The 11,940-nt window shown below is 35.9% G+C and overlaps 2 protein-coding genes across 3 annotated transcripts; both read left to right on the top strand.

Annotated features, from left to right (window-relative positions):
- The first annotated feature begins 1,171 nt into the window (after nt 1-1,171).
- LOC118032894 (uncharacterized) lies at nt 1,172-4,403 on the top strand. 2 transcript variants are annotated; one of them, XM_035037686.2, is made up of 3 exons: nt 1,172-1,329; nt 1,554-3,229; nt 3,699-4,403. In XM_035037686.2, exons 2-3 carry the CDS (start codon nt 1,692-1,694, stop codon nt 3,946-3,948), a joined length of 1,788 nt encoding a protein of 595 aa, XP_034893577.1. In that variant the 5' UTR covers nt 1,172-1,329; nt 1,554-1,691; the 3' UTR covers nt 3,949-4,403. The 2 variants fall into 2 exon arrangements, with proteins under 2 accessions (XP_034893577.1, XP_073263265.1); XM_073407164.1 differs by having other exon boundaries at nt 1,190-1,329; nt 1,601-3,229.
- Nucleotides 4,404-8,587: 4,184 nt separating this feature from the next.
- Nucleotides 8,588-11,476, top strand: LOC118032940 (transcription factor MYB119). The gene is made up of 3 exons (XM_073407102.1): nt 8,588-9,024; nt 9,147-9,300; nt 10,595-11,476. The coding sequence occupies exons 1-3, from the start codon at nt 8,588-8,590 to the stop codon at nt 11,474-11,476; spliced, it is 1,473 nt and encodes a 490-aa protein (XP_073263203.1).
- Nucleotides 11,477-11,940: the final 464 nt, after the last annotated feature.

The raw sequence follows: 11,940 nt of genomic DNA, 5'->3' as shown, positions 1-11,940 counted from the left end.
AAAACATTAAATAGGTGAGTTTTCCTTTTCAATGACAGTTCCGTCCCTTCGCGTAAGACTACTGTGGAAAATTACATCACTCGGTACCCCTCGTCTGTACAGATTCCTGTCAGGCTCTCTTTAGTCTACATCACCATTGATTTTCCAGACAGGTTAATTTCGCTTTATTAACTTTTTAGGTGACCACTACATTTAATCTTGCTCACGGTTTAAGGGGGAAAAAATAGCAACACTGACACGTGTCAATAAAGCAAGTCAAAGAGGCTGTTTGTTACTACTTACCGGCTGTGTTTTTAAAAACTTTAAATTGTACAGTGTTTTTAAATTGTTTGTTTGATGTAATAGCATGGGAGATGCTATTTTAAAGATTAAATTATTAAAATAATTTGAGTAGTATAAATATAGTTTTTTTAATTATATATATTTTAATGAAAAAAACTATTTAAAAAATCAATTTTATTAGAGTGAAATAAATAAGTGTTTTATTTTTTTTAATGATTGTAGTGTTTTTTTTTTTTTTCACATGACTAGATTTAATTGATTTATTTTTTTGTTGGTCCACTTTGTTATTTTAACTCTTTTGAGATATATATAAAAACAATATTTGTGGAAAAAAAAATATTTTAATATTTTATTTAGCTTTTTCTTTGGAGTATAAAAAACAAGTAAATAAAAAGTTAAAATATTATTTTTTTATTTTTGGTTATTCATTTAACAACTTTACTGAAGATGCTCTAATGATATTAAAAGATTAAAATTTATTTTTTATATATTTTTAAATAAAAAATATTTATAAAAATAATTATTACTATAATATTAAATATTATCTTGTAGTCGATGAACCCACGATTTTAAAACCATGAAAAGTCGGTGTGAACACGCGGCGCCATTCAAGAACGGCGAAGATGAGATCCAAATCGTCCGTGAAACGAGCCGTTTAGGACTCGAAAATCAGGATCCTCGTCCTGGTTCTTACCTTGCATGGTGGCAGCTGACCCGGATCCAGTTAAAAGTCACAAACCATACCTGAAACCGGACCCACTTGATTAATAATCCGACTGGCTACCCACATTCCCTGTTATTTACGCGGAGTTGTGATTCGGTTTTTACTCTTATAACCGGCTCAAACAGAACCGGCTACAGTCTCGGAGATTTTTTTAATAAAAAGAGAGAGAGCGAAGTGTGGGCGTCAGTTATATATAAGAAAAAGGAAGGCCTCTCCTTTCCTTCTTCCTGACAAGTGATGTTACGGTTCGTACTTCCCGTTTCAGCTTCTCCCCGGGTTTCATCTCCGGGTTTCCAATAGAGATTCTGTTCATCAAATCCACCGTAAGTTCTTGCAAAATATCTCTCTTGAATCTTGCCATCGTTTCTTGGATCTCACTTCCATTTTGTCGTTGCTTTTCGTGCCGTTTGGCAGCTTTTTTGAATTCCGTTTTCCGATCCGGTTTACATGGAAAGTAATGATTGGTTGCCGGGATTCACACTTTTATATGTATTTTTTTTTTTTTCCATTTTGACTGATTTATTTTGTCCTCCTTGTTTATTTCCAGGTTCGAGTGAATTAAAAAGAGGGAGAAGGAAAACAGACTTTAACCAGCTGCTGTAGCAGAAGATCCACGGGGATTGGTTTTCTTCTATTTTTCTAAGCTTCTTTTTAGCCTTTCTCTGACAAAGAAAAGAAAAATAAAATGGGAGTGAAAGTTGCTACGACGACCTTTTCTCATTGGTCGCAGCCAATTATTCATCATTCACCATCTTCCTCTCAAGCACTAGCCTCCGCAATTGCATCTCCATCTTCAAAACGACAGCGTGGTTTCGATGGAGCTGGAGGTGGAATGCTCGTATGTAGATACGTACAGAGACTAAGCCGACGGGCTCTCTTTGGAAGTCCATTCACAACTAAGTTACAGAGGGCTCGTTCTTGCGAGTCTCAGAAACCAAGAGGTCAGACTACAATAAGAGCTAGCAGTGCTAGCTTGGATGCCTTTTCTGACGAAGAATTTTCCAAGAAAATACAAGAATTGGCCCGCAGATTCCGGCTTTCTGACGATGATGACGATAGCGGTGACGCAGTAGATTCGGAATCAGAGATTCTTTCTGATTCTGGAGACAACCTTGGCGGTATTAATGGCGGGGGCATTTATAATAACTGTAGCAGTGATGATTCTTCAAATTTAGTGCAGGATAAAAGGCAGTTTCCTTTGGATTCGTCAGTGAAGCCTCAATGGCCAGAAATCCGGCAAGAGCCACCGGATTGGTCAGGGAGGGATGATATAATTCCAGCAAGTATCGAACGGAAGGCGAATAGTGTTGATATTCCGCTTTCGCTTCGAATGATAAAGAGAAAGATGCAATGGCAAGAAGGGTTTAGAGAAGCAGGGGAATCTGCTTATTGTTCAGTGAAGGCGGCGTTTTCTTCTATGGTGTTCATAATTCGAGAACTTCATAGTCATAGTTTGCAAATGAGAGAGTTTCTATTCACTGAAGATTTACAAGGGATTCTTGCTCGTGTACAGCAAGAAATGCATGCTTCTTTCGTTTGGTTGTTTCAGCAAGTGTTTTCGCATACACCTACTCTTATGGTGTATGTGATGATTCTCCTCGCAAACTTTACTGTACATTCCATGGCCAATAACACTGCAATTGCAGCTCCACCGAATACAGGGTCTTACGCAGCCACAACAGAAAGTGTATCTGTTGTTGAAAATCTAGACCAGAAGAATCAGAAGTTTTATTCTTCATCAGTAAAGACGTTTTCGGTACCATCTTCAAGTGGTAAAGCAACTTCAATTGGGGGCAATAACGGCGGTGGTGGAAAGGTCAGGCCAGTCGCCAGTGGCACTGAAGGCGATGGATGGTTCGACCAGTCGAGCCAATTTAGAACAATAGTCCCTGATGGGGCTTCTCAGCTGTCATCTTTAGGGACATCAAGGGAGGCAAAGTCAGTATCAGAGCAAGTGAGTGGAGCAGAGGAGTTGAGTCTATGGAATTCAATTGTAGATGAAGCTTCAAAAATGCAGTCTTCATTGAGAGATGTATCTCTTGATCATGAGACTACACATGGATTTGTTTCTCCTATTAGCGCGAAGATTGAGGCAGATGATTATGAAGATTATTTTAGAACAGATTTACTATATCAAACTGGATTGTCTCAAGACCCTAACAATCCTCTTCTCCTTGCCAATTATGCTCAATTCCTCTACATGGTTGCCCACGATTACGACAGGTAAAAATCTACACTATTATTTCTTAATTATTGTTAATAATAACTACTTCCAAGATTCTAGGTGCCATGTTCAGGTATTAAGCAAAAATCTGTCAAGTTAGATGAGATTTCAACAAGTTGGGCACTCGGTTTGTCGTGAGAGACAATCATGTCAAGCACCGAGTTAGAATATCGCCTAGGTTTATTCGCCAACGTTTTTCATAACCATGTATGGCTGCTTTAGATTTTGACTAGTCGTTTTGTAACCTTTCCTGTTCGGTTTTGTTTCTGAATCCTGATAGGGTAATGTGTGGTGTGGTTTCCTTCCATGCCAAACATCATCTTCAACTTGCGTAGAGCTTCGTCTGTTGACTGCCATTTTTACTGTTTATATAAATATTTATGAGCTTGATCTTTAGACTTTTACACTATCAAGTTAAGAAATTGATTGACTAATAACTAACCCTTTTCTTTATGTGTGAATTAACAGAGCAGAGGATTACTTCAAGAGAGCAATAGGGGTGGAGCCACCAGATGCAGAGGCATATAGCAAGTATGCAAGCTTTCTATGGCATGTGAAAAGGGACTTGTGGGCAGCCGAAGAGACTTTCTTGGAAGCCATTTCTGCTGACCCTACGAACTCTTATTATGCTGCTAATTATGCTCATTTTCTCTGGAATACTGGTGGGGAGGACACGTGTTTCCCTCTTGGCTCCCCAGATAACGCCCAAGAGGTCTAATAGGCTAAAGAAGGGGAAAAAATCAATCGAAGGGATAAATATCCCCTTCGTTTCCACTTCTTGACCTTAAAAAAAAAAAGTTGCATAGTGATAATGTTGACAGCAGTATCTGCCAGAAATAGAAAGAAAAGAAAATGAGATTTTTTCTTTATGGAATCTTTGGGAGGACACGTGTTTTGAAATCTCTGAAAAAGTGAACGGTGGTGCGTGTGGGTGGTGGGCCGGCGGTGCTCCGAAGATGGGATTCACGTGACCTTTGGGAGGATTAATCGGCAATTTGCACTCGTACATGGCAACAGCAGCCGAGGGCAATTGAAGGAGGGGGTAGTTCCGGCATTTAGTTTTGCACAGTAGAAGAAAGTGTAATTATTCCATCGTCAATAATCAGTGTATGCCATTTTTAATTTCGATACTGTAATAAAGGTGATGATCGTCAATATAAAGAAGTTTCTCAATTCCCCTCGTACCATGTTGACGCCACAGTTTTTCTTCATCTGCAGTGCCATGAGATGCCGTCTAGAAATTTCTTCTCGCCGTCTAGTTTCTCATCCAAAATCGCCGTAAAATTAATCTGCATGATGATCAAGGGCTGTATGAAGTATGAACTTCTAGCTCAGGCAGCTTATTATAATTTAACTGACTTCTGTTTCGTACAAGAATGTGCAGTAACAGGAGAAAGGTGACTTCTGTTTCGTGCAGGAATGTGCAGTAACAGGAGAAAGGTGACTGCAGATGGCTTTTATGCATCGGTGATGACGGTATATTTATTCTGTACGAAAGCTTTCAGTTGATCGATCCCGTCAAGCACACCAACCCAACTGAGTAAGTGCAGCAGGAATCGTCCATGAAAGCACATGCAAATGTTGAAATAATGTTGTTTAAATTATTGTTGGCAATTTGTAATGTTGTTCTTGTCGTAGCTTATTTGTTAATATTGTATTTTAATTTGTTATCCCTAGCAGAAGCTATACCTCTGCAATTTACAGCTCTTTTGGACTCAACAAATGAGGCTTCGATGCCCACATCAAATGGGAAATTTGAGTGAACAAGAGCAATAGTCAAACTTCAAAATCAAACATGCCGAATGCAATGTATATGATGGGTCCTTGGGATTGAAATAGTCCAAACACAAAGTGTCAGCTTTTCACGTGAAGTGATGAGCTACTCTTATCTCTTCTCATCTACCATTTCCGCCCGAGAACGGATCAACGTTTCAAATCTCAAATATTGAATTCGAAGACATTTTTTTTTTTTTTTTTCATTTTAGATCTCAACTAGATAGGACCCCCGCAATCTGCGTACTGACTCAAATTGTTTACAATATAAAAAACCCAAGCCAATGCAACCATTAAAAAAATTTGAGATTTATATCATTAACTTGACTAAATTTAATAAACTTAGCTAATTTAAATAATATAAAAAAAAATAATACAACAACAATAAATGAATTGATAAGAAAATTGGCAATGAAAAAAGAAAAAAGAAAACAAAATCAAGTCTACTTGAATTAACATGTCTAATTCATGGCCTGATCATGATTTTTGGATAACCTCATTGAAAGCTAACCGAGTAAAATCATGAACTTAATTATAAAACAATATAATATTCAAGGTCAAAATCAAAAAAATAAAATAAAGCAATGAGAAGATTAACTTGTGTCGACATGGGTTAACTCATCAAACACGTAGAAAGGAAAGCGAAAAAAAAACATGAAAATCAATTCTCAATACATCAAATGTTCAAGGATGAAATCGGTCAAACTCGGTTAAATTCGGTAAAATCAAATCGATTTTACGAGTTTGATCGATTTTGACCGAGTTTGACTGATTTCGAGTTTTAACCCACAAAATTTCAAAATTTTACTGTCTCCCTGTCCGAGTCCCCTTACACTCCACTACATAATCCCCACTCCCCAATCTCCCTTTCCCCGTTGCCCAAATCTCAAATTTTCAACCTTAGCAGACTAACATCAACATTAGAGGATCTTGGGTATGGGGAAGCTTTATACTGTATTTTAGGTCAGGAAGGCATGATCGGAGGATTGAAACCATGGGAAGACAAAGGTAGATGGTGAGGAATCAAATGAGTAAAATAAGAGATAGAAATACTTATATAGAGAGAAATACTGTGTTTTAGACTAACCATTGTTAATTACAAAGAGAGAGGACAAAGACTCGGAGAGAACTTGAAATACATGTCTTGCTTGTTGGGAAGTTTGGATATTATTTCTAGAACTTGTTACTAACATAAAGGTGGAAGGTGAGGTGGCATGAGATAAAATTGATGTCATTTTGTATGTTTTTGTTCTCGTTGTTATGGATTCACTGTATTGGTCTCTGTTAATTTTTTTTTTGAAATTGGTGATATACCTTAGAATGTTGTATCATTTCACTAGTTACCTGCAATGTGTTTCAAGACATGTCGTCTAGAAATGTTCTAAAACTCTATCAATAAAACATAGTTGTTCAATCTTTTTTTTTTTCTTTTTGTATTTTTAAGTTATTTAAACCATGTATGAATTTTTATTTGAATTATATATTTTAAGGTGTTTGGACACTTGTATTGTTTATTTCGCTTTTATTTTAATTGAGCTATAATATTACTTATTACTTGACTGAAATTGTCAATATATAATTAGTTAAAATATTTTTCTTGCGATTTTATGATTTTACGATCTTAGTTTATATTGTATATTTCATTTCATGTTAAAAAAATATTTTTAACAACCTTGAATGTACGACACAGCACGTCCTGTTTGAAAGGTGCAAGAATCGTCCATGTGCTTACCAATGTTCTTAAAATTAATATTTAAATTATTAAAAGACCAAACCACCCTAACCCAATATATTAATTACAAAAAAGCCAACTTGAAAATACAAAAATACCCTTTGGTTGCAATGTTTAGGTTTTTTGCCTCAAAAGTGTTTGGAAGTATTTATACTATTTATAAATATGTTAAAAGGCCTGAAAACCTATAAATTACAAAAAAAAAAAAAAATGCAAATACCCTTGCTTGTTAGTTTCGTTTTCAAGGATATGAAACTCTTTACACTATTTAAAATAATATAAAAATCCAAATTAATTCATTCAACCTTTCAACAACCTTAAACATATTTAATGTAGTACATTTTAAAAGTTATTTGTAACTTTTGAAACATGTTTTTTCTTATATTCTATCTTTATAAAAAACTTGTATTAAATTATGATTATAAACTTTGAATATATATATATATATATATATATATATATATATATATATATATATATATATATATATGATACTTAATTTGCAAATAGAAGGTGTAATGATTATACAAGTATATTATGAACCCCCCCCCCCCCGGTTTTTTTTCTTAGAAAAAATCATAGCAAAAACAAAACCGTATAATCGTATGCTTTTCATTAAGTTCTTCTACCAAAAAAAAAGAAAATAAATAACAGGTTTTTTAATGTATTGTTAATCTATTGTAGATATATAAAAAAATTTGAACTTAATTAGAAGAAGATATAGAAATTTAAAATTGAAATCATTGACGAAGAAATAAGGTTTTTTATTATTATTATTATTATTCTTTATTTAAAAAAACAAGAGTTAAAGAGTAAAACGTAACTGTTGCTTTTCTTTTCATGGGGCGCAGAAGGCGCTGGAGGCTGAGTATATTGTAGTCACAGCCCATGGGCTAAAACGAAAGCTTTGCGAAATGGGATTATCCTTCACCTGGGCGTCTTAAGAGGCCAGCCAGTAGATAATAATATCTATGAAAATATGGTAATAATTATTTAAAATATAAAAAAATAATTTTAAACAAATAAGAAATTAAATTTAAAACTGTTGAAAAGAACAGTAATTATATTTTAAAACTGTTGTAATAGACTCGTTAAGACGACAATAGCAAACAGCCTCAGTGTTTAAGTAGTTACACAGACAATAGACCTAATCAGCAGTATTAATCCTCGTCATTACTTGGAATTCAATGACTTAATTGAGAATTAATAACTAATCAAGCGGGAGCCATTAGCCAACCAGGCAATTGAATTCCAAGGCTTGGAATTCTGCAGAACCCCGTCACCCGTAATAACTAGTATTAACTCTCCGAAAAGATTTACATGGACACCCTGTTATTACCATGTCCGAATCCCCATGTTATTACCACATTTGAATCCCCAAATTAAGATATTGGCGGTTATATATGGCAGTGGGGCTTGCATAAAACTGCTATCATGCACCACACAGCAAGATTGTCTTTTCAAGACTGGTGCCAAGATGCCTACGTAATTGACCTTCCCCTCCCCTCATAGATAACTTTCCATTATTTGGGATTTATTAGAAAATGATTAGTTAATTGTAAGTTTAATAACGAACCCTCTAATCCCTCTCCCTGCTTTTGTCCAGGTGAGGAAGCTCGGGAGTTACATTCAGCTCTAATTCTCAGCCATTAGATCACTAGGTGATCAACGGTTCTTAGGCCACATGGCATGTCGCAGGGCTTAGTATAAGCAAGATGACCAGCTTTTGTTATGTGGTTTTCTTACAAGTAGACAAGTAAAGACCTACAAAACCACCACTCCATAAGTCAAGCTCTCATTTCTACGCCTAAAATCTTCTCTCCTCTTCTTCTCGACTGATCAAGCTCCTTTGATGGAAGGAGGAGGAGGCGTTGGTGGCCGTCTTGGCAATCGAAATTTGCAAAACAACCGTCCCAACATCTATCCACCATTAACAGCCATAGATAGATTTTTATTTGGTCAGAGCCATTTCACAACCCACCAAAATATTCAAAACAATGATAAAAACAAAGAAACCACTGTTTCAAACAATGGGTCGTGTGGTTTTTATCCGCCTAGTGGTGCAATTGCTGCTGTTCCATGGCAGAGCATTCAAGAGACAAGCTTTGTTGATGGTGCAATTGGTGTTGGTGGAGATGACCTTAACTGGACATACGAGGGAAACCCTAATGGGGGTTTGAATGGAAAAGTGGGTGTTTCAGGGAAAAGTTCTAAAGGGATAGGAAAGAAAACCAAGAAAGGATCCTGTGCAACTTTGATCAAGGGGCAATGGACAGAAGAAGAAGATAGGTGATCAAAGAGACTTTGTTCAACATGTTTTTGAATGTTTCTTCTCCTTTTTTTTTTTCCCTCTTATGTTAAATTTTTAAATATGGTTTTAGTGAAACATTATGTTTTGTTTTGAAATGAAGGAAGCTAATTAGGTTGGTGAAGCAATTCGGAGTGAGAAAGTGGGCTCAAATCGCGGAAAAGCTTGATGGTAGAGCTGGAAAGCAGTGTCGTGAGAGATGGCACAACCATTTAAGGCCTGATATCAAGGTTTCTTCTCCTTTCACTTCCTCTAGGGTTCGTCAATTTAATTAGTTTTATCTTCTGTTCATGTTGTGATGATCTCTAAAATAACAGGTAAAACATTAATTTAATTAGATCTTCTCAACTTTTATAAGGATTTATTTTTATGAGAAGCTGTGATGGGGGTATCTAATAACAATCTTCGACTTAGATTCTCAGATTCTTCCTTCTCAATTTTCGGAAGTTCCCCTAGAACTAAATATTGGCTAGATTCTCATCAAAGCTTGATAATAGTGTTGACAAGACAACCCAGATCACAGCCTTATCCGATTTGCCTTGCGATATATTCCTATTTTCCTTCGAAATTATTGCCGTGGCTAACATATATATAGAAAGCATAAATGTTGTTTGGTTACCTGTAAATTAATAATTGCAAGCTTATAATTTTATTAGAAAATATACATGCGAGTACGCGCGCGCCAAGTTAATTTATTGCAGTGAAGAAACAAAGCGAGACCGGACCTGTATCCTTTTCTTTTTTGGGTGGCGGGGGCATCAAAAAGTAACACTGTAACACAGTTATTGATGATAAGACAACAGATTCATTCAGCTCTTACCATGGCGATTCTCTTAAAATGTATAATAATTAGAAATGATTTTCAACATTTCTATTTTTTCAGCTGCAACTCATCAGGTCAGCTTTTCAATACCAAAACACTCGCGTTTCTATTGAACATGTACTGGCACCTAATGGCAAATAAAACCTTTAGACTCGTGCATATCTTAATTTATCAATGGTACAGATGATATGAGTTGAAGACTTTCAAGGATCTATCAGAAAAAAACTTATTTCTTATTTTTCTTGAGAATCTACAAGAAAATATGTATGTCCCTTATCTGCTAAGCGGAAGCGATTTTCCAGTTGTCTACCCAAAAGAAACCGATGATTTTCAGTTTTACCACACGTACATATACGACAACATCACATATATATAAATTTTACATGCGAACAACTTTAACATTCCTTCAATCTGATGTGAAATGTGTTTGTTAATTTATATTTCAAGGCTATTTCTCGGTTCAGTTCATATTGTAAGATATTGTTTTGCATCTTCTTCACACTTATTTTTTTTTTTGAGTGTCCAGTAGCATGTGATGAGGTAACCTTTCTTTTTCTCTCCAAAAAGCATTGTCATTGACATAAAAGGCATTAACTTTAATCATTCCATTGAAAACTTTTTATTGCCTTTCTTGTAACAATTTTTTTTTTCTCCTCTAATGTTATCTTGTATTGTCTTTTAGTATTTAATTACTATTTTGTTGTGTTTTCGTCGACGGTTTGCTGCAGAAGGATAGCTGGAGTGAAGAAGAGGAGAGGATATTGGTGGGAGCTCATGTTAAAGTTGGAAACCGATGGGCGGAGATTGCAAAGCTTATTCCAGGAAGAACAGAAAATGCTATAAAAAATCATTGGAATGCTACAAAAAGAAGGCAGAATTCAAGGAGAAAGCACAAGCAAAAAGAAAGCCAGAGTGGGAAAACTCAATCCTCGATACTTCAAGACTACATTCGAAGCAAGAACCTTAAAAATGCTTCAACTTCCACCCAAAGCACAACCACTACCACCAACACCCCATCAAGCTCCATATCTGAAGAGCCATCGAGCCAAAACAACTATTTTCTCCCTGAATTATCAGAATCAAACACTGATGACTCTCCATCATTACTTGCACAAGCATGTAATGATGTCGACGAACTTTTGTTCATCCAAAATTTCTTTGCCAACAAATCCAAAGACCCATCAACAGATAGAGCTGATATGGAGAATCCAATAATGGAAGTCAACAGCTTCAATGCGGATCCTTTCAATGATTCCTTGTCCTTGGATTCTTGGGGTTCATACCAAAACAATGGAGCTCAGCAGCTCAATGATGGAAATGAAAATGGCTTTGTTTCTTCTAGTCTGAATCCGAAGTTGTGCACTAATGATTTCCAAGCAGCGGAAGACCATACACCTGCTTATAACCACCTCCATTCTGATCTCTATCTTTCGTATCTACTGAATGGAGCAAGCAGCGCCCCATGTTCATCTTCTACTGAATATGGATGCAACATCATGGACCTGGACTTGGAGATGGATCAAACTGATTCTCTCAATGGAAAGAAGGAGATGGATTTGATAGAGATGCTTTTTTCTTCTCAATTCTCTCAGGGTAGTAACAAAATGTAGCTTTCGATGGCAGGTATAATTAACATGCGGCTTTGTGGTTCAAATAATCATCCTAGTTCTCCTTGCTTTTAAGTTTTTTAAGGATATGAATTTGATCGACTGTTTTTAAGTGTTTACAAACAATTATATATCCTAGTCCATTACATGCAAGTGAGACACAAAAGAAACTATCAATGACAGGCGGGGAGCGTTTCTTGATGTCTTGTAATGGCTTGTGTTGCGGGCAGGTGGTGCCTCCTTTCTGCTTTATATATATATATATATATAGGAGAAGACTGCAATCATTTTCATGACTGTTCCTTTTGTTTCTGTTTCGTCGTTTTCCTTCATTTTTGCTTAACAACTTCCGAGTCTTTGACAGGTTTGTTGAGGGTAGGTTTGGTTGTCAATGGACAAGATTTTTCATGTATAAATTAATATATACAGATCCAAACAAGGTTGAATGTGATCCACTACGTTTCTTT

The sequence above is a fragment of the Populus alba genome, chromosome 1, assembly GCF_005239225.2.
Source record: "Populus alba chromosome 1, ASM523922v2, whole genome shotgun sequence".
NCBI classification, from domain to species: domain Eukaryota; kingdom Viridiplantae; phylum Streptophyta; class Magnoliopsida; order Malpighiales; family Salicaceae; genus Populus; species Populus alba.
Note: the sequence above shows the minus strand (reverse complement) of the source record. Positions and strands in the feature narration are given on the sequence as shown.